At 37.9% G+C, this 23,790-nt stretch overlaps 1 protein-coding gene across 1 annotated transcript in view; it reads left to right on the forward strand.

Moving 5' to 3' along the window:
• The window catches only part of LOC129242093 (dedicator of cytokinesis protein 1), a 96,771-nt gene extending 73,474 nt beyond the window's left edge, over positions 1–23,297 (forward strand). The window contains exons 13-23 of the mRNA XM_054878655.1: positions 5,450–5,563; positions 11,211–12,051; positions 12,123–13,171; positions 14,565–14,838; positions 14,902–15,014; positions 15,108–15,223; positions 15,301–15,387; positions 15,854–15,932; positions 16,020–16,187; positions 18,612–18,768; positions 22,603–23,297. Coding sequence (XP_054734630.1) covers positions 5,450–5,563; positions 11,211–12,051; positions 12,123–13,171; positions 14,565–14,838; positions 14,902–15,014; positions 15,108–15,223; positions 15,301–15,387; positions 15,854–15,932; positions 16,020–16,187; positions 18,612–18,768; positions 22,603–22,910 — 3,306 coding nt within the window. The 3' untranslated portion in view covers positions 22,911–23,297. The remainder of the gene's footprint in view (positions 1–5,449; positions 5,564–11,210; positions 12,052–12,122; positions 13,172–14,564; positions 14,839–14,901; positions 15,015–15,107; positions 15,224–15,300; positions 15,388–15,853; positions 15,933–16,019; positions 16,188–18,611; positions 18,769–22,602) is intronic.
• Positions 23,298–23,790: the final 493 nt, after the last annotated feature.

The following is a 23,790-nucleotide window of genomic DNA, read 5'->3' on the forward strand; positions in this document are numbered from 1 at the left end:
ATACAATGAAATGGACGACCACATGAAAAGGCGAGTGGAAGCTAAGTGGACTATTCTGACCACATGCGAAACAGTAAAAGTCATGTGTAGAACTAACGACAAAAAACTGACTCAATTCGTACTTACGCTCTCGCGAAAGGACTGCAGAACTATCATAGGTATGCTAACAGGTCACAATCTATTGGCTGCACATGCGTACAAGATAGGGATTGCTAACACGGACAAATGCAAGAAATGCAGAGAGGATGTTGAGGAAACTTTAGAACACCTTCTGTGCGTTTGTCCGGCATTATTAAAAACGCGTTTAAAATGCCTGGGAGCTCCACAGTTTGAGGGTCTGGAGGACGTCTCAAAAGCGGATCTCTCAGCTCTGTTTAGATTCGCCAAAAGCGCTGACATCCTACATGATGTCTACTCTCGGTATTCGTAGAGGTCGGTCTCCATCTGGTATCGCTAGGGACCAAAAGGTCTATGCGTGGCTTATTGCCAACCAGGCTAACCTAACCTAACCTCTCAGTCACAGATAGACACATAGATTTATTGGAGGTTTGCACTTCGACCTAATGGTCTTTTGTGCCCTCTACTCATCACAGTAGCGCATTCAAACCCAGTTCCCTTATTAAACGTAAGATAGAGCTGGGTTGGTCTGAGCGTATGTGTCTTTCTTCTGGCTGCAGTTGGACACGCTATAGCGCTACATTCAAGTAGAAGAGGTATCGGAGTCTCCGGGGATTGGTCGCAGAAATGACAGGAGGCAGTGGGCCATATCCCGATCATGTGTAGATGACTAAGCAGTCTGCAATGGCCTGTGAGAATGCCGGTGAGCAATCTCAGTTTATCCTGGGAGAGAGCTCTGAGATTTTTAAACCACTTTTGGTTAAACCCGTAGATATAGTAAAAGAGTCACGTTTTCAGTCAAAGACATGAGAGTCCATTAGCGAAGAAGTCTTATCTGCCTTATAATGTAAACTTACGATGTGAGATGACGGTAGAGTCAGAACGAATTTCACTGCCAGATGAACCAGCAGGCTTTTTATATATTTTATATTTTATCCTGCGCACGATGGCTAAGCGATCCAGAAATGAAACGTTAGATAGTAACAGTTCTGATGAATATTACTTTGAATCTGATAAGACGGAAGATGACGGCATTACTTGGTCAAGCAGAAGTGAAATCCGTTTTTGATTTTATGAAAAATTTTTCTTGTGTTATATAAAGCCTTAGCTTTTATAACGTACAACGTATTTATTTTGTGTTTAAAAATTGGCAAATTCATGCAAGGTCATGCCACTAATACAACAACAACATTTTGTCAAGGCGCCTTCATTAAAGGTGATGACACTAGACCAACAACAAAGTTTTGTTTATTTGATTGTCAAAGCTTAGATTGGCAAAGTAGAAAACAAAGAATAAATTCGCTTGTTTCATTCTGTGGTGACAGCCACATGGACACGGCGAAAGAAACGAAAAAAAATCAGCTGATTTACCGCCGATATCACCCTTAATAGATTCGCCTTGACATTTTGTATATTAGAATTTCACATTAAAGTCGAAAACAAAGTTAAAACAAATCGTGCACTTTCTTATTATTTTATTTAGTTAAAAAAGACTTTTGAATTTAAATTCATTGCAAAATTTTAATTTTGAAATTATAAATTTGAATGTAAATAATATCTTCCGTAATTTAATTTCCTGCTGACATCCAAATGTACACGGCGAAAAAAAAGCTCATCTCTGTTTCCACTGCTGCCACCTTCAACAGATTCACGGTGGTTATTTTATAACAAAATTATTTTCATTTGAAATGCGAAGCGGTTGAAAAAAAAAAATTCTTATTATTATTATTTTATATTCTTAAAGATCGATCATTTTCATAATATCATAGGTTATGTTAGGTCAGGTTGACCTGGCTGGCTGAAAGCCATCACATGGAGCTTGACCCGTACGTTTCCTTGTAGTAGGCTTCTTGTGATAAGCCTGTGTTGTTTTTGCGAATCTAAGTAAGCTCTGAAGCTCTAACCCCGAGAGACATTCTATCCTCTCATATTGTATATGATTTTTTGCAATTCCCATCTTGTATGCGTGTGCCGCTAACAAATTGTGGCTGATAATTCTGCTTTCCTTTCTAGACAGGGCTAGTACGATTTGGCGCATTTGTCAGCATTTTGTGTACACATCATTTTCGCGGTTTTATAAGTGGCTAGATTATGCCACCTCCTGTCTATCCGTGTTTTCATGTCCGCAGCGATGCCTTGGTATATCGTATTTAAAGGTTTCAGTATGTCGTTTTCTTGTTCGAATTGTATGTAAACAGCGCTTTTGGCAATCTCATCTACAATTTCGTTTCCTGCAATGCCCTTATGTCCGGGTACCCAATACGATGTGACGGGTACCCGTCTGTCTGCGACTAGTCTCTCTACTTGTACACTTTAATTACTTGAGCGTAATCGCGGAAACCAATACTGAATCTTAAAAGGACAAAATGTTCTTATAGATGTTATAAAGAACTACACTATTGGCATTTTAGCCAGTATAATGAATGCGAAGATGAAGAAGAAATTGAGTCTGTACAACACCTCCTCTGTGAATGTCTTGCGCTTCAAAGAAGTCGTGCCAAATATCTTGGCGGTTCTTTCTTTGAGGACCTGGAAAATTTGCAAAATGTCTCACTAGAGGGACTAAAAAGGTCTTAAGTGTTTTAAGCAATTTAGTTCGAGGATGGAATTCAAATGCAGGTATCACAATGGGCCACCGAGTGTTTTGTCTTAGACAAGCAACCTAGGTTAGCCTAACTTAACACGTTTTCCTATCGTGCAAAATGGTCTACTAAATGTCTAAATCTTTACTTGAGGAATGTCAAAGATGGCATAAAAAAGGTACCGTCTAGGAATTATTTACTACTGACGTCCAGGCGTCACTTTTAAAAGACTCTTTGTTAAAGTGCCATTAAAATGGCATATCACCTGCTCGTGAATGCTCGCATATACAAGGTGGCGCAAAACTTATCATCAATTTTATTTTTGAATAACTTTTTTTGCCAAATAAAAAAAAAATATTTTTGAAGTAATTGAAATCTTTATTTTGGCCTTTACGCGCTGCATTGCTTGTATATTGCGGCTAATGCGAAAATTTCAAAAAGTATGCTTTTCCCGATAGGATGATTCATTTTGCGCCACCTTGTACTTGTACGAGTATAAGTACTGTGCAAATCGTTTGCCCACGAATTCATATCTCCGTCTTTCGAGCTAAACTTGTAAAACTCTTTGGGAAACTTTGGGACTCGCATGAATTAGATTTTAAGCTGCAATTAGTGGTGCCGTAGCCATAACGCCATTGCCGTAACCATAACCATAGCCGCAATATTACAACATTTGTCGATTCGTCATGCCGTAACCATAAACAGCTGATACTGAAGTAGAATTAATGAGAACGTTTGCAGTTTGTCATAAAAACACGGATAATTTTCCACTAAGTCAACTTACTTTTGGTCGTTCATTTCTAATATTCAAATTTTTTTCGCAAATATCAAAACAAATGTCAGCTGCTTACGGTTAGGGGAAAAACCAAAATTCAATAGATACATGCGGCACCTATAATACCAGGTATATACCTATGAAATGAGACTTTCAGCTATTAGTTCATAGATGTCGCTAGGAAAATTTGTAAACCTTCCCAAATGTCTTTTTCTTTTCGTCTGTCAACAATATTCAGTTCATTCTTTGTTACGTTTCATACAACAATGCATCTTCGTCGCTCTTAAAAATTTCGAATTTCGTGCCTTCAAACTACGATTTGCGGACATCGTGAAACCACTTGTGAAATGCTGCTCTCCCGGTTCAAAAGAAAGTCTTTTTTGCATCGAATCGTTACGGGTGATGAAAAATGGGTGTATTTCTCCAATCCCAAGTGTAAACGATCGTATGGTCCGCCCGACCACAAGGCAAAAACAACGGCCAAACCAAATCGCTTCGGCCGCAAGGCAATGCTGTGTGTTTTCTGGGATCAGCGTGGTATGATTTGGTACGAGCTATTAAAACCAGGCGAAACAGTTGACGGTGCACGCTACCAACGACAATTGGCCAATTTGAGCAGCGCTATACACCGAAAACGCCCAGAATGTGCCGATCGGCGTCACAAAGTAATTTTTCTTGATGACAATGCACCGCCATATTGAATAAGGGCGACCCGGGAATTGGTGGAGACCTACGATTGGGAACCGCTGGTGCATGCGACTGACTCACCAGACTTGGTGCCTTCCGATTATCTTTTGTTTGGATCGATGGGCCACGCACTTTCCGAGCAGCGCTTCAATTCTCACGAAGAAGCCAAAAAATGTCTCGATGATTGGTTTGCGGCCAAAGACGGCCAATTTTTTTGGCGCGGCATCCACAAATTGCCTGAGAGATGGCTATTATTTTGAAGATTAAATTTGTAACCACTTTTTGTTAATAAACGTTTGAAATTGAAAAAAAGGGATGCTCATATGTTTGATCAGAATAGCTGATTGCTATGGCCTCGGTACGGCACCACTAGTCGCAGCTTTAGATAGTTTTCATGCCAGATATATAACAATTTTTGGTTGCACAGTGTAATTGAAAATTTTCATTTTGTGTTAAACTCATACGTCTGTGGGGTGTATAAGTACTATATTTATGTTTTTTGTTTGTGTGTCTCTCATTGTTAACTGAGTGGTTTGGTGTAGCTTTGTGCACGCAGTACAGTGTACTCTACAGTAATATATAAATACATACATACATACATACACGTACATATATGTGTATGCTGTGAACTAAATTTGCACTATTGTCACCACCCATAATCACCAAATCATCAACGAATTCACCACTTTTCATATGCATCCTCAATTACACATCAAAATAATTCATTCCACTTGGGTGTAGTTGCCTTATTCTACATTTTATGTGATTTTTTTTTATTTTGTTGTTGATTTTCTAGCAACTAGACACAATTTTAGTTTTATTTTTACACAATAATGTAACTAAATACATATGTAGCGGCAATAAAATACATATAACGGTTTTTTTCACCTTTTCATTTGAATGCTCACAAGATTCACCGCATACCTATACATAATTAATTTTAATTTTGGGTGCATACTTACTTATTTTTATTTTTTTTTTTTTTTTTGTGTTTTGGTTTCACAATTTTTGTCTTTAACTTGAAAATTTTTCTTTTGCAACCGAATAGAACTGCATTGGTGTGTGTAACTAATGGCCACACCTGTACACCAGCACATTGTGCACTTCTACCAACTACTGACTTACATACATACATACATACATGCACACAACCACATCTTACTATTTCTTCTCCTTTTTTCACATAAATATGTATTTGTTTTACCTTTACGTGCTCGTTCGTTAATCTATTTGAAACACTTTTGTGTATTCGCTTTCTGCAAACTGTTTTGTGTATCAAATTGTCTAGGGTGACTCGAAATCTGATATATGGCAACAAGAAAAGAATCTCTCGAAGGCAGCAAAAGTCCTCGGACAGTTAAAATCACATCTGCACACACGTGAAACAACTGCCAAACAAAAGGTAAAAACAATAAATTAAAAGAAAAAACAAAAAAAAAAAAAAACAACAACTATAATAACTCCAACACATAAATACGCTTAAGAGCCAAAGAAAAACAAATTTATATACCTACGCACAATAGGAGTTTAAGCCAGCCACACAGCACCACACGACAGGCGCAACGGGTGGGTGGATTCACTTATTTTGGTTTGGCGGCGTGCGCTGTGGACTCCTTGGCTTTGTTCATTATGGTTTTATTTTTTGTTTTTGTAATACATAAAATATCACTCCAGTAAGTACTTCTCATCAGTTACCTTTAAATTTATATGTACATGTGTAAGTGCGTTCTTCCATTTCTCTTCACAACACAACCACAAACACACATACAGATAAAAGTACAGTATTTTGTATTTGTAAAATGTGGGACGTGGGCAGAATATTTAAGCTTTTTTTTCTGTTTTAAATTACACTTTTTTTAACTGTTTGCTTTTTGCGTAAATAAAAAGTAATCAATACCAACGCTTTTTCAATATTTAGCGCATTCTTAGTATTTAATTTTGTAATGAGTTATTTGTGCAATTAGCTACAGATACATACATACTTATATGGTATACTATACATATTTATAAGACTCGTGCGATATTTCCTCACATTTGTTTTGTCAGCTTTGCTTTTCATTAGCGCTCGTCTTATCTTTTATTAAATTTAGTTAGATGTAAGTATAATTGTGTGGCTACGAGCAAAAAACGCCTGAGTTGAGTATCTTGCTTTGGAGCAAAATCACCTTATAAATCTGTATGATGTACCGAAGCCAACAGAAGTTTTTATTATGGGGGCTTAAGTCACTGTAGTGGTTCATTTTTTCCCGGAAAGATAATAAAATAAATTTAAATAAATTCTAAAAACGGTTTAAATTAGAAAAACACAAATAGAAATAAAGAAAAAAAAAATAAAAAAACTAAACGAAAAAAATTAAAAAAAAAATTATAAAAATTAAGAAAAATATATAAAAATTAAAAAAAATGATAATAATAAAAAAATAATAAAAAAATAAAAACAAAATACACTATGTAATAAAGAGTGATTATGCTACTGTGGTCTCAATTTTTTGAGCGAGATAACAAAATAATTTGAAATTTAAAAAAAAGGACGTTAAAATAAAAGGAAATAAAAAATAATAATTATATAAATAAAATAAAGTATAAAAAACAAGTAACAGAAAGAAAAAACTAAAAAAAAATGAAAAAAATAAATAAAAAATAATATAAAAACAATAAAAAAATAATAAATAAATAAGAAAAAATAAAAAATAAAAGTTAAAACAAAAAAAAAACACTTGTAATTAAGCTACTAAATAAAAGCTAAATAAAAGAAAAAATAAAAAATAAAAAAAGGAAATTAAAAAAATTTTAAAATTAAATTTACAAAAAAAAAAAAGGTAATAATAGTAAAGAGTGTAATAAAGAGTGATCAGTTTAGAGGTATCCGATTTGAAATTAAAATAAAACAACGAAATTCAAATTGATTGAGCAATCGTGATTACTTTTATGTAGAACCATTCATGAAAGTTATTTTTTAAAGATAATCCCAACTGCGCCGTAATTCGGCCATCCGTAAGCTCCAATTTTGAATGACTCGCTGGAGGACTTCGATCGGTATCTCGTGAATAACTTTAGTAATATTGGCTTCCAATGCCTCAATCGAATCTGGTTTATCCACAAAGTATTGAGACTTTCCATAACCCACAAATAAAAGTCGTAAATTGCTCACCGCAACGGCGACGCAGTAAATCCATTGTTTCACGGGCTGTGTGGCAAGTAGCGTCGTTTTGTTGGAACCAAATATTGTGGAGATCACAGGCTTCCATTTTCGGCATCAAAAAGTAGTTTTCAGCTGTCTTGAATTACATGTTAAATTCTTTTGATTAATATTAATAATAGTGATATTTATTTGCTGAGAACTGTAACCAACTCGGTCCTGTCGTTCATCCTCGAAATTAAATTATTGTATTTTAATTAAAAATATTAAAAATATTCGTTTTAGTCTCAGTACCTTGTTACTTTACACTTTAATTGGTTGCCTCTCACGATTTGAAAATTTTGTATTTGAGGTAGTACTATAGTCTGGTTAAATACTAATTTTTGATAGATATTTTTTGGGAATTTTTTTTAAAGAAAATAAAATGCGATCGTTTTGATTTTATAGTATGTTATTATTGGCATCGAATAGTATACAAAAACAATTTTTTTTCTTTTCATATTCTTTTTAGTAGTGTGGCACCAAAGTAAGTGTCTTAAAAAAAGATAGGTGGCTTGTCAACAGAATTTTGGCTTTTCAGGACATCTGAAACGAAAAAGTTAAACAGATTATTATTCTGTAGGCTTGTCATTCTGGCAGTTGCTACAATGGGAAATTTTTTTTGAAAAATAACAAAATGGCGGACTTTTGACACATACCTTTTTTCAGACGCTTACTTTGGTGCCACACTAATACAAAAAAATATGTCAAAAAAAAGTTGTTTTTGTATACTATTTGATGTCAATAATAACATACTATAAAATCAAAACGATCCCATTTTATTTGCTTAAAAAAAATTCCTGAAAAATATCTATAAAAAATGAATATTTCACCAGACTACTTCCTTGAATGATGTTTTAATTTCTAAGCTTTAGTTTAGAAATATTTTGGATATCCTACTTTTAACTGGCGTGTAGGAACCACATGGAACAGTTTGATTCTAAGCAGTCTTTTTTTAACTTTCCTAAATAAATGGATTTTGCAGCAATTTTCGATGCCCGGTGGGGTAATTTAATTTATAAGTAGAAATGTTATAAAATTTAAGTATTGCTAAAATTAAACCATTGTATATATTTTGCGAATTCGGACTCGAAAAAAATATTTTTGTGATATCAGGTGTTTTTGGTGAGCTCCAGAACTTGAAAAGGTAATACAAAACAGAAATATTGTTGGAATGAATTTTACTTGACTATTATCTGGCAGATAATTGCATGGCATTTATTTTTTGAATATAATATCCGGCATGTGCTCCCGGCGGCTACAAGTTCGATGGTCCATTCGATCAGTCTAACTTTTGATGAGATATTCCAATAAATCTGAAGGAGCCCAGTCAGCAAAAATGCGACGCAAACGATTCTTGCACGAGCTATATTTTAGAAGCACGTAAGTTAAGATCCTTGCGTAAAATTTTCCCCTACTTGATGGATAAAGGCCATCAGGTTGATATTTACGAAGAATCTACATTTCGGCGTCTTCTTCGAGACTTTGCTCTATGAATTGCGCGAACACCGTTAAAAGTGTTCAATTAACGTATAACTTTCTGAAATAGCTTTAAGCAGTTCATAAATTTCTTCGCTTAAGTTGCATAGGCCAGTCGGAGGTCTCCGTCGCCTGTGCTGCGAGCCGTATTTTTTATAAAATATTTAATGGTATTTATTTTTTGAATATTCTTGCTATGTTCGCTGCGGCTACGAGTTACATGATCCATTCGATCAGTCCAATAAATCGAGTGTTAAGCTCGCTGTATGGCAAGTGGCGCCGCCTTGTTGGAACCAAATGTCGTCGATGTTTAGCTGATTAATTTTTGGAAACAAAAGCCAGTTAGAATGGCTCGATACCACTTGATCGCTTCAGCGTAACGCCAGCTCGTTCCTCATTTCGAAAGAAATAAGAACCGATGATGCCGCCAGAGTTTAAAGCGCACGTAAAATGGACGAAGTGCTCTATGAACTTCGCGAACATATTTTTTCTTAAGTAAATTTCCACAATTTGGAGGCGTTGTGGTAGGTGAAATGGTTGAAGCGCCAGTCTGGCACTCCTCAAGTAGCACTGAAGCGCCGTTTTGATACCGTTATGAGGCCTCCAACAGGCAGATATCTATAGCCAGCCAGAACTTTTGATATAATGGAGAAGATTGCTAGGATTTAGGTTGGCGCACTGCCCCAGGTTGTCGAAGAGAGGAGCACCAGTGACCTTATTCGTCGAGCTTCCAAACCTGGACAGAGAAAGTGCTCAACAGTCTTTTTCTCTGAAAGGTTCCCACAGCTTTTGCAATGGGGCTTTAATGGTAACCCTAGCTGTTCCGCGTGTGTGCCGATCGTCTAGTGACCGGTAGACACAGTTACGTGTTTGGAAATTGAATGACGAAGAGTCCAAAGGACTTTTTGAATCCTCCGTATATTGTACTGAGGCCAATGGGTTTTCGAAATAGCATATGAAGAAATGGAGCTCCATCTTTTCTGCGCTTTCCTGAGAAATAAGTTGTGCAATTCTCCTTTAACAACAGTCAGGAGGATGCCAATGACCGGTTAGAAGGTCTCTGAGACCAATTCAGTCACCTTTCTGACAAGCTCATCAGCAATTTCATTTATCTTTACGTTCCTATGTCCTGGAACCCGAATCAGAGAAATATGACCTGCACACCCAAGAGATTTGATCTCCTCCTTACAGGAATTGACTAGTTTGGATTTGCACCATGGCGTCCTCAGAGCCTTGATTGCGGCTTGACTATCGGGAAAAAGCGTTAAAATCTCCGTCGCTCTCGCGTTCCCTAAGCATTTTGCATGCCTACAGGATCGCGAAGACTACTGCTTGAAAAACACTAGCAGTATTCGGCAGTTAAAAGGAGATAGATAAATTGGCTGATTCAGAGAAAACATCTGCTCCGACTCCCGATTCCATCTTGGAACCGTCACTGAAGACAGAGGTGCAAGCTTCGGTGATTCAGATTTTCCCTCGATCCAATCCTGCCTAATTGGAAAGGGAAGGCGTTGTTCTGGCGTTAAACGTTTCATGAAGACTTGCCAAATCATAGTTCTCGATAGCGATAAGTGTCATGCTGCTAAAAAAAACACTGGATATAATGGATGTGATCTGCCAAAAAAACAAAAAAAAGTAAAATTTTTTAAAATTCTCTCCTTGGAAGTTGTATAATTAAAAACCTCAAAAAATTTGTATTTAAATTTTATTTTAATAACAATTAAGTTATAACAAAGCCGTAATATAGGTAAATGGTTCATTTTACGTTTATTGCAGTTTACCAACTACCAAAAAAATTACCAAGCTTGCCACCTAGATAGTTCGGTAATCGGTAAACCAAAAATAAAGTAATTTTACACAAACAAAATGCACGGGGAAGAATTACCGAACACCTAGCTACCGAGTACCGAGCTTGGTGTGAAGACACCTATTACTTTTTGACTTACTTTTATACACATAAACCTTGATGATTTAAATTTGAGTATTTTGAGTTTGGGGATATTTTCAATCTTTGGATTTTGTGTGTTAGGATCACAATTCTGGAGATTTTTAGCCTCTCTCAAATTTTATCAAGTAGAAATCAAAACGGCAACAAATATCTTCAGGAAAAGTATTTTTGGGGCGTTTTGGCTAACTAACACCACAAGTAAACATGAAAATAAAAATATGTCTACACATCTTTTGGGAAATTTCGCACTATTTTGTGATAAATAACTTTTAGCCAAGAAGAGGGAACTTCAGGCAACAAATAAAATAATCGGGTCATAGTTGATTACTTTAGATCGCCATTAAGCTTCATTTGCGATGCTATCCGGCGAACAAAATTTCTGCACATTAATTATTGATTGCACCACGCTAATCTTGCTCCATCCACTTTTCTATTTCACAACAGGTCAACGAGTGCATCATCATTATGAACAACATTCTACGTTTGTTGTTTCGCAAAGACATCGGCAAGACACACAACGACGTGCGCGATGTAATGCTCATCCTTCTGCGCACCATCATCAAGACCTCTCACGCACTCGATCGCGAAAACCAGCTAGTTGGCAATTTGGTGGCCATCATGTTGGGCATACTGCAGCGCATGGATGGCGCACACTATGAGATCTTTGTGAGGCATCTGAACAATCGTTTTGAGTTGCAAGATTTCATAATTGAAATATTGCTAGTGTTCGAGGAGCTCGTCTCACCGCATCAGAAACCGGTATTCTCACGTGATTGGATGGACATGATAATGCACCAGAATATGGTGATATTGCGCTCATTGCAGCATATTTCCGTTGTCATCATCGATCACTTTTTCGATCCCTTCGAAAAGCAAGTGTGGTCGAATTTCTTCCAATGCTCCATTGCATTCCTCATACAATCGCCGCTACAGTTGAACGACTTCAATGACAACAAACGACAAATCATATTCGCCCGTTATCGTGACATACGCAAGGATACGGCGCAGGAGATACGCAAGATGTGGTTCCAGTTGGGTGAACACAAACCGAAATTCGTGCCACAACTGGTTGAGCCGATACTCGAGATGAGTATGATACCTGAGGTGGAATTGCGCAAAGCAACCATTCCAATCTTCTTCGATATGATGCAGTGCGAGTACTACAGTTCGAAAATGCTGCCCAACAGCTATGGCGATACGAAACGCAACAATTCGCATTACAAGGCGAACTTCAACGAATTCGAAACGGAAATGATCGAAAAGTTGGATATACTGATTGGCGCAGGTAAGTGCAAAGCTATTCATAGCAGGCGAGTTTTGCATATATTTCTAATTTATCACTTATTTGATTCCCAGGCAAAGGCGACGCCGACTACAAGGACCTCTTCCAGAGCATAATGATGGAAAAGTGCCAGGCACACAATATACTCAATATAGAGGGCACCAAATTCGTGAACATGGTGACCAAGCTAATGGAGCGCTTGCTCGAGTATCGCTGCATCATACAGGATGAGAGCAAGGAGAATCGCATGGCTTGCACTTTCTCACTACTGCAATTCTACTCGCAGGTCAATCGCAAGGAGATGTACATACGCTACGTCTACAAGCTGTGCGACCTGCATATGGAATTCAATAACTACACTGAGGCTGCCTTCACATTGAAATTGCACACCGAGTTGTTGCAGTGGAACGACACAGAATTGTCGCCACTTTTGCGTTCGCATCGCCATATGGCGTGTCGCACGCATCGCGAACTCAAAGAGGCGCTCTATTACGAAATCATCGACTACTTCGACAGGGGGCACATGTACGAGTGTGCCATCGATATGTGCAAAGTGTTGGCTCAGGAATATGAGAATGAGATCTACGATTATTTGAAATTGGCAAAATTGCTGGCAAAGATGGCTCAGTTCTTTGAGAAAATACTGAACGAGTTGCGCCATACGTCGGAGTATTTCCGTGTCTGCTTCTATGGTTTGGGCTTCCCGCGTTTCCTACAGAATAAAGCATTCATATTCCGTGGTGAGGAGTATGAACGTTTGAGTGACTTTTGTTCGCGTATTTTGGTGCAACATCCACAGGCTGAACTCATGCAGACGCTGGAGGCACCCGGCGAGGATATCACACAGGCGGATGGTCAATTTATACAAGTGAACAAAGTTGAGCCTATAATGAATGAGAATTTCATCAAATTCGAGGGAAAAATGGTGTCGAGCAAAATCGTCAACTACTTCACATCGAATAATGTGCAGAAGTTTCAATTTTCACGACCTTATCGCGAGAGCAATGGCTGTGGAGCGGACGATGTGCGCAGTCTCTGGCTCGAAAGAACGGTGATGACGACAAGTTTTCCACTTCCGGGTATACTGCGTTGGTTCCCTGTTGCGGACACAAAGAAATTCAAAGTAAGTGCACCAGATTCTGAGAAAGTGCGAATGCAAATGCAAATGCTTCGGTTGAAGTTCGTTCGAATCTGTTTCATATCTGGTTAATAGCTGTCAGCAGGTTTTCTCAAAAAAGTTTAGGGGTGTTGGTTTTGTAGTTGTAATTCACTCTTTGCTGTATATATTTATATACATATATAAGTAACTGACTCTTACACCCTTTATTGTGTGTTTGGCCGACCTCCTCCTCCTATTTGTAGTTTGTGTCTTGATGGTTTTTTCACAAATGGAGTAACAGTTTTAGGCCAACTCCAAATGACAGTTGGTATTTTATGAGGAGCTTTTGCATGGCAGAAATACCCTTTGTTTGGAGGTTTGCCTTGTCTACCGCGTGGCGACCGCTATTAGATAAAAAAAATCGCTTCCTATCAGGCCCGTGCGAAGAAGATTTAGGTTCCAACTTTTGTTGCAGTGCCTATTTTTTTCATATCGATTCATATCTGTGTTTAAATTTGCAAGATTGGACCAGCGCCTTTGGTTTGGTCTGAAAAACTGACTTTCTAAATGTAACGTCTAAAAGTATACAACTATACGCCTAAGTGAATTGTCTGAAGCTCCGAGAAACAGATTAGCAAGGACACCTTCGATCCTAGAATAATCCGATTATATCCGGCCAAGAACTGTCACTTTAGCAGTTCCGCATTCCGCAAATATGCTTATTTTACACTTTTATAAGAACACGTGACATTCAAGGATAATAGATTACCAGGTTTGTCCAATCTGATTTAGTGAAAAAAAATGTGCGTGCAATTTCGGCTGTCACGCCACCAGATACTCGGCAGTCGAATTTTACCCGCTCATTTGACACGTCCAAGATGATAGATGCACAAGGTTTGCTCTTTAACTATGTTGAAAAATAAAATTGTGAGGAAAACTTCGGCTGCCACGTCACTTGTGAGATTCGTTTTTCAGACGGCAACAAAGTGTCATTGAATAATTTTTTTTCGTATACTACCAATAGAATCTCAGTTTTTTGTAAACACATTCTAAGTGACGTCAGCCTATCAGCTGATTCTGTCAAATATGCTCAGAGCTGATTAACGGTCTGCTAAGGAGCACAACTCAAGAAATCTTTTCACCATGATATTCACACACTCGTCAAATATGACCGAAAACTGTGTTGATTTTTTTTTTCTTGGATATCACAAATACAATCTCAGTTTTTTTGTAAACAAATCGCTCTCATGAGCTGCAATCAGCTGGTTCCTTCGAATTCGCTGAGCGCCGGTTAACGGTCTCTTAACGATCACTCCTTCTGAATTCTTTTCGCCATGAATGACATTCCACCATCTTTTGATACCAACTGAACTTAATGCAAACCACTAACCTCTTTATTTCTACCTTAAACCATCAGATATCACCAATTGCTTTGGCTATTGAAACTATGAAGAAAACCAATAAGGATATACGCGACCTGATTATTGAGCACAGAAATGATGAAACATTGGCCATAAATCCGTTGAGCATGAAAATCAATGGCATTGTCGATCCAGCAGTGATGGGCGGTTTCAACAAATATGAAGATGCCTTCTTGACATCCGACTATTTCGAAGAGCACCCGGAGGAGAAGCATCTAGTGGAAGAATTAAAAGATCTAATCGCTTCGCAGATACCACTGCTCGAAATAGGTATATTTCCTGAGTTCCAAAACAGAAGTTTTTAAATTTAATTGTTCACTCACTTCGCTGTAGCTATCACACTGCACAAGCACAAGGCGCCAGAGAGCTTGAAACTCTTCCACGAACGGATGGAGCAATGCTTTGCCGATATGCAGGCGAATGTGGAATGCAAATATGGAAAGAAGGTAAATGAGAATGCGAGCAGCCCTCAAACTGAATATTTACTTATGTATGTATGTGTGTGTATACTAAATGACTCAACAAACTTTTCCTTGCAGACCTGTGACTTGAAGCTGGATCGCGAATCGGTGATTATGCGTCGTAATGGTTCATTCATGCCTGGCATGTTCGAGGGCAATAATCGCTTATCGGAAACGAGCATGGGCTCTTCAGAGTAAGTATACGCAGTTGCTTTAGCAGTACATTGCCATTCATGCATTCACGCTGTATTTGTTATATTCCCAAACGCAGTAGCGGCCTGTCGAAGTCTACTTCCTCGACACGTCCACAAACCAGTTCGATAAAATCAACATTCGCAAGTTTCAATTTCAATCCAAGGTAACATTGAAATGAAAATAATTGACTTGTAATAACTGACAAAAAAATAGTAAAACGTTGAATAACACACAGCACATTTAATCCAACCAAGCACGCAACACATTTTATTACAAAATATAACTACAAATTTTCTCTCAAGAATGAACTGTTTACTAATCAATTAAATTTCCCTTCCCAATTATTTTTCATGCTCTGCATTTTGATTTTAGTTTGAAAATCTGATTGAATTAAGCTAATTTGTATATTTTAATTTGCATACGAAATTTTAACCTTTTCCATTTTAAATTTGTGCGTTCGTTACTCTCTTCTGTTGTTGATTTGGTTTTATTCCAATTTAGTTTGCACTTTAAGCATCTTTTTTTTATTTTCTTTATTCTATTTGTTTTCGCTTATTTTTGCAATGTTCGCTTTTCGTTTCTATTTCTATTTCGTACCTCGACAACAACAACCACAACAACATCAACAGACCTAACCTCGGCCATTCGCCCAGCACAAAAAGCAAGTCTAAAGAGAAAACGCCCTCAAAACGGCGCTCAATGAAAAAGGTTTGTGAATTTTGTTGCCTCGCTTGGTGGTTTATATTGCTTGAAGTTCGTTTTTATTTAATTTTTATTTTATTTTTCGTATCTTAGTTGGATCGTGAAACGCTAAGTCTACCGGTTGCCAATAGCCAGTGGTACACACCACCGCTAACCACAATAACGGCAACGCCTGAACGGGAGTCAATCACATCAATAACCAGCGCCTCCAATTCTTCCTTAACAGCTAAGACACCGGATCCGAAAGTGTTGACACAAGAGGTAAGTTATCGAAAAATCGCATCGTTGAAAATCGAATAATATTGTAATCGTTTTATATGGAATATTTTTAAGCCAAACAGAAAAAAAGATAAATAATGGGCGCGTACACTTCTGTTAGGTGTTTGGCCCAGCTCCTCCTCCTATTTGTGGTGTGCGTCATGATGCTGTTCCACAAATGGAGGGACCTACAGTTTTAAACTGACTCCGAATGGAAAAAAGGTTTTATGAGGAGCTTTTCGTGGCAGAAATACACTCTGAGGTTTGCCATTGCCTACTGAGGTGCGACCCGTATTAGAAAAAACGTTTTCTATTATTTGATATTCATATACGGACATTCGAACTTACCCACTCCCGCCTGGTAGTTGCGCACCAACCCATTCGGCTAAGGTGGTCGCCAAACTCCTTTCACTAACATGGTTGTGTTAGAATCAATTTGTCAAGGTTAATAGAATACCAGGTTTGCTATTTAGCTATGGTGAAAAAGAAAAGTGTGAGGGGACCTTTGGCTGCCACGTCACTTCGGAGATACGGCAGCTGAATTTTGTACGATTATTTCACATGAATTCACACACTCGGGGCAATCAGTAGTTGTTCAGATAGCAACGATTTGTCATTGGTCCAGTTTTTTCGCATTTCACCGCTGAGAGTCGAATAACGATCTACTAAGTAGCACAGACCTAAAAATCGTTTCACTATGTCAATTTGCTATAATTTTCACTACAGGGTTGCCCATATTCGACGGACCCATGTGTTTTTTGGGCCCATTCCAATCGACGAGGCTTGTCCACAGGCAACAATCTTTGCGTCAATAGAATCTTATACGGGAATGAATACAAATCAATGCGGATAATTCGTTGTAAAGTGGTTGGAGCAATGCCCAACTGCTGAGAACGGCGATTTTGGGATGTCCTTGGCGACGTCTCAACACTGGCCCGTACAAGAGCAATATTCTCATCCGATCGCCTTGGTCGGTTTTGATTTGGCCTCTTTGGATTAGAAAGAGCATCACCAGTCGAAAACCTTTCGTACAAACGTTTAATGGTGTTCTTAGAAGGCGCACTTTTAACATTATTTAATTTTTTATACGCACGTTGAGTTTTTACAATTGACTTCTTTTGTTGAATGTAAATTTCAACAATTTGGGAGAGCTCGCATAGCGTGTACTGTTCCATGGTAAAAATCAGCTTGGACTGACGCTTCCAACGCGGTATGTCATTAAGCGATCTGACGTCTCTGTCAAAAGATACAGGGTTGCCAGATGGGTCCATCGAATATTGACAACCCTGTATACTAAGTTGAAATAATTACGAAGGTCGTTTGAAAAGTCTGTGCAAAAATAAAAAACTACTTTATTGTTTGGGGTACAACTTTTTCTTATTTGTCGACATAGTCTCTTTTTAGGCGTATACACTTCATCCAACGCTGTTTTAATTTGTTGATCTTTACCCACTTTCTAATAGGATTTGTCCAAATCTGAAAAGCAGCCATTCGTTTCTGCAATCACCGCCTCGTTTGAATGAAATCTGTTTCCCGTCAGCCATTTCTTCGAATTGTGAAACAAATAGTAGTCTGAGGGATCCGAGAGAGCCAAGCCTAGAGAATAGTGGGGATGTGAAACGATTTAGAACCCTATTTCCATTAATTTTGCGACCACAAATGCTGAGGCATGAGCTGCTCTGCGTTGTTGTGATGAAAAAAGAAGATTACTCGACTTCCTCAACCAAACGAATGCTAAACACAAAGAAATATACCGATCAGGCTGAAACTTGGCGTGTGTTCTTCCAAGAAATGCTACTAACTAAACATAACCTCGATATGCGCCAGTAGTAGTAGTGCCATCTCTGTGACTTTGCACATATTTTTCAATCGACACTCGTATGTTTCTCTTAATGCATGTAGCAAGTTTTGTTGAATGCTGAACACTTTGCCTGTCCGTTTGGACATTCTTGACTTTGATTATCTTCAAGTCACTGCAATTTAGATCTAAATTAACTTTGAAACTTCTCTCGCTTGAGTTAGCTGATATATCGATACCAGTACATCGCTAAAAATCGTAATTTTTTTTAACTGTCAGTAAAAATATTACTGAGTAAAAATAACCTCAAAAGTATTACCGCATAATTACTTATTTGATATTTAAAGCTGTGGAACTAATCATATTCAAGGAAAATTATGTCTTCATTTTGACTTTTCCGGTTTGATAAGCAGGAACAACTTATTCCACCACCTTCAGCAAACGCTTCATATTTTCAGGCTGCTCTGAATAACATTTATCTGAGCTTAGGATGATTATTGTTAGGCGTGCTATTGCTTTTACTTAGCACTATGCGATAAGCTCCCGAACAAGATGTATTAAAAATATTATATTTTCATTGCGATTTCATATCTCTAACATCTTATTTACTTACTTTTTTATGTTTCAAGTTAACCACAAAGCGTCCTTTGCGCTCTGAGAAGGAAAAGGAACGTCGCTTGTCACGCCCTGCCAGCATTGCCACACCCACTACCGGTATGAAAGGATTCTCCGGTACTGACGCGCATTCATTGTCAGGTGCGGATAGCAGCAATCGGAACTCTGTTGGTGAGTATGAATTTTAGAATTATGGTATGACAGCAAAGTGACAGGGGATGTGTTCTGAAGAAAAAAAATATTTACATAAATTTTAAATGGAATAGAATAAAATCAATTGAATTTTGGGCAATAGACTCAAGCTTAAAATGTGACAATAAATAATTTTTTTTTAATTTAATAAATCAGAGTGTAAGAGATTTTTGCACTTAATTTCCTTTGGTTTTCTTTAATATTTTCACTCTTTGAGCGCTACTGTTAAATATTATATATACATTCTGTCAAAAAGGTACCGGGAATTGTTCAGTAAAACGCAAAATAATTGTTTAATCAACAAAATTAATTTTGTTGTCTTCAAAAAAGGCTCCATTCGAAGCAATACACATACGCCAACGATTAGTCCAGTCATCAAAACAACTTTTAAACGCGCCGGAAGAGATCTTCTTCAGCTCCTTCAGCGAATTGTTTTTAATGGCCTCAATCGACTCAAAGCGGCGAGATCCATGAGTTTTCTTTCCACAAATTGGACCGCTTCCTACGCAAATTCTCTCTCAAATGCAGCATAACTTCCAATTAATATTCCTTATTTACCGTAGAATCATTTGGAAGGAATTCCGAGTGCACAACACCATGATAAGCAAAGAAAACGAGTAGCATCACTTCCACTTTTGACCGACTTTGACGTGGTTTTTTGGGTTTCGGCTCATGTGGATAGCTCCATTCAGCCACCTATTGACTGGTTTGCATGTGAAACTCATATACTCACGTCTCATCATCTGTTATGATGCGCTGGATAAACGTTGTGTGCAAATTCACTTACTCAAGCATGTCTTCAGCCACCTTTTTCCGAAGAATTTTTTTGAAAGAAATTCAACTCTCTTGGAACGAGTCGAGCAGACACGCCCAATTGATAGTGTAAAATGTTGCGAATTGATCACGAGGTCGCTCCTTTAAACTTAAATGATGGTTTTCCAGCACCATTTCCTTGACTTTGTCGACGTTTTCATCCGTTGAAGACGTTGACGGGCGACCAGATCGGGGCTAATCTTCCACGACTTCTTGGCCCTCTGCAAAAGCCTTATACCACTCGTATACCCGTGTTTTTGATGCTATATTTGAGTTCCTCCCCATGGTGATGAGTCATTGAACACCTTCGCTGGGTCCGAGCGCACAGTGCGGCCGATTCCCGAAAAGCTGGCCAAAACTCAAAAAATTAAGTAATTGATTCAAAATTTCTTACTCGGGGGTTGTCGGGGTCGCTGATTACGAATTTGATCTTAAAATTTTGAAAATCCACCCCCTTCCACCCCTATTGGCCACCCCCTCACGTGAAATAGAGTATATTTTAGAACATAATCAAGATGCATGTAAATTTATATGTTTTCGGGATCGCTGATTACGAATTTAATCTTAAAATTTGTATAGAAACCTACGTTACTTATACAAGCAGATCCCCTCTTGAAAGTAAAGGCTTTCACTGTTTTCTCTCATTCTCTCTTCGTATTTATTTCTTGTGCACAAAAAATAGCATAAAAGCCAAGGTAGCAAGTGGTAGCAGCTGAATCTTGTTTTATTCAGTAACCACTACTTTTTTGAGTAACCTTTAATAGGTTTCAAAGCAGCATATGACGGCGTTGTATAACTATACAGTTTGAAAACTCAAATTTTATAAAAAAAATTGCAAAAAATGTATCTACGTATTGCTGCAGCTAAAAATTTTGTGTCGAGGTATTGATATGTATTAAAGATTTCTCGCATTTTACTAACCTTCCGAAGATGATTCCATTTGGTTTTGTTCAATTTACTCCATTACAAAATCTTTCAAATGTGTACAACTTTCACTATTCATCGACAGTAATACGATGCTCAAACGAAGGCCACTTTGCGACTGAAAATACAGAAGATACTTAGGGTACAGGACGTTTCTATGAACGGTTTTCACTACTCAAGGCATTACTGTAGCCAACCCAAAGACAAAAAAACTCTATCTACAAACTTTTTTTTTCGACTCTTGGCCAGCTTTTTGGGAATCGGCCGCACTGTGGAGCGGTCCTTGTTCCACTCATATTTCCTCAAGGAAGGAGTGGGCGTGGTGCAACATTTGGAGACAGTGCATGGCAAACATGTTTACAGATGGCTCGAAATTAGGCCGAAGAGTTGGTGAGGGTGTATTCTGCGAGAAGGTCTCCATCAAGTTCAAATTTAGGTTTCCTAACAACTGTGGTGTTTTCCAAGCGGAGGTAGCCGCAATTAGGGAAGCAGTGCATAAGTTGCTTACTTCTGTAATTACTGTAAATGACATAAATGTGGCAATTGGGGCAATGGGCTTGTTTTATGTGCATTCGAAATTAGTCGTGGAAGGCCCTGACTTCTCGCTCGATTGCATCCAAATACTTCGATATTAGACTCATTTGGGTTCTCGGTCACAGCGGCATAGAAGGAAACTGCTGGGCTGGTGTGCTGGTTAGACAGGGGACCCTGGAGGCAGTTTCATCGCAAAGCGAGCCTCCCGTCAACTTAGCGAGCGCCTGGCTAGTGCGCAAACGTGCAATGTCGCGAGTTAGTTTTGACCACGGGTAGATCGAGAGCACTCTAGGGAACTTCTAACGTTAACAAAGCCTCTGCTCTCGAATTTCGTAAGCATCCTTACCGTGCCAATTGGCGAGACTTTTAATTGGTTCAAGTCCTTTTTGCAGAAGCTGTCTGGGGTGATGAGGTGGAATCATCTCAGCACCTTCTCAGCTGCCCTGCTCCCGTCGGGCAAAGATTTAGACATCTGAGCTGTCACTTTTTTGCTACACCAGCAAATATTGCTTGTTTGAATATCACACAGCTGGTGAAATTCATCAATAGCTTGAAACGGGTAATACAAACGTAATTAGCCACTTTTGGTCGTCATCTTCTAAAACAAAGCCCTACTTCCTTTCGGCCAACGGATTATGTTAAAAAAGAGCAAAAAATATATGTACGTGTGTCGGTCAAATTTTATTTAAGGAGGGGTTAAAGTTTTCACCTTTTTGCACATTCTTATGGTAAGTAGGTATGGGAAACTATGCGATCCTTACAGTTTAGATGTATAATGTTCAGAAGTTCTATGGAAAAAAAATAAGTATAATTTTTGTACAGCATTTTAACCCTCTATCTACTCAATAGAAGGGTCGTTTTTGTCTCGCTAGCGGGGAGTGCCGAAAATACGCATAACAGTATTTTCTATTAACAGCATTATTTAAGCACATAGTTATATTAAGAGGTTAGGGGTAATCAGAGGCCCGAAAAAATGATGATTTTCAGTCGCTGTTTGTGTGGAGCCCGTTCCTCCAGAAGTCTCTTGTGGGGATTATCACAAGTCCTTGGAGATTCATCTAAAATCAATCGGAGAAAAGAAATTAGTTTTAGTATCCTTTTTTTCAAAATTAACAATGTATGTACATATTTTTCAGATTTTCGAGAAAAAACCTGCAAAAAAAAAATCGAAAGTTTTGAAAAAATTCTTCGATCACGCACGAGTTTTTTATGTTTTTCAAAAGCACTATAGATTTTATTGAAATCTACATAGGTATGTAGTGGTTTTTAAGTTACAGTGAACACCAGTTCGAAAACATAGTTATGAGAAAAACGCATTTAAAGTTTTTGTGGCTTATCCGGAGCGCCCGAGCGCCCTTTGTTAATTGTTGAATTACTCGAAAAATATTTGTCCGATTCACTTCAAAGTTTCACACAATATTTTTAAGATAAGACGTTTAAGGCATTAAGAAAATGCAGACAAAAAAATCCAATTTTTTGCAAATTCTGACTACCCCTAACCCCTTAAAGTAATAATAAATACATACAATTTTACATTTTCAGATACAACAGATTCCACCTCCGAGGAGGATCTTATACCACCGCCACTACCAGCCAAAACACGAGACTCAACCGATTTTAGCAGTTTCACGTACAACATTGACTGGAATCCAAATAATTTCGCTTTCACTCCAGTTAGTCCCAGCACAGTTACTACAACAACAACAACAACTACCATACAACACACTCAACACACCAGTATTACAAATAACTCGTACGAATATGTTGAGGCCAGAAATTTCATGTTAACCGAAAAACGACCACCCACGCCGCCACCCAAACCCTCACGCAATAGCAAACACATTCCATAAACGGAGGGAAATAAGTGAAAACAGTTAAGCAGAGAAGTATGAAGAAAGAGTAGAAAAGAAGTAATTAACGCTGTGAAAGTGAAGCCATATTGAAAATTGATATTGAAGTGTGCGGAGTGGATGTGTGATTGTGTGGTCATTAAGCTAAGTAAATGGTGTTAATTGGATGAAGAGCGCAAATCTACAGAAGTGCACAAAAAGTCAACGTCAGAACCGCAGAACTGAAGGAATTGGTGTGTAACCACAGCAATACGAACAAACAAGTGCCAAAAAATATAATTAGCAAACAAAAAAAAAAAAAACAACAATCAAGAAAAATGGAAAGGAGCAACACTTTTTAGCTGCCTGAAATCATGTTCAAAAAACAAAAAAAAACTAATAATAAAAATAAGGAGCACCAAAAGTAAAAGGTGTACGAGTATTGGCAAGCCTTGGCCATGTGCATTTTTTTTTTGTGTTTTTCTTAGTGTCTTTTTTTAACGAAACGAAAGCATGTAACGATGTTAGCAGCAATATTTATGTATGTAGTTTAATGCAATAGTTGATATTAGGTGTTAGACGTTAAGTGTAAGGATAAATTTCTATTGATGTATTTGTTGTTAGACGTGTATTCGTTGTAAGAAGTCAGCTGAACTGTAACTTTTAATAAAGTAAACTCGCTTACGCACATACAACGGTTGCAACTAATTATTTATTTAAGAATAACTATTTGTCTTCCTAACTTAAGTGCACGCATACATGTGCAGTACTGTGTATGTGGTATACATACACATATACATATACATATATGTCATACGTTTAAGTTATTGTTTTAATTAGCTTAATTTCACGCCAAATCAGGCACTTCATTGCGAACTGAGTGTCACACAACTGAATTGAT

The sequence above is a fragment of the Anastrepha obliqua genome, chromosome 1, assembly GCF_027943255.1.
Source record: "Anastrepha obliqua isolate idAnaObli1 chromosome 1, idAnaObli1_1.0, whole genome shotgun sequence".
Classification (NCBI taxonomy): domain Eukaryota; kingdom Metazoa; phylum Arthropoda; class Insecta; order Diptera; family Tephritidae; genus Anastrepha; species Anastrepha obliqua.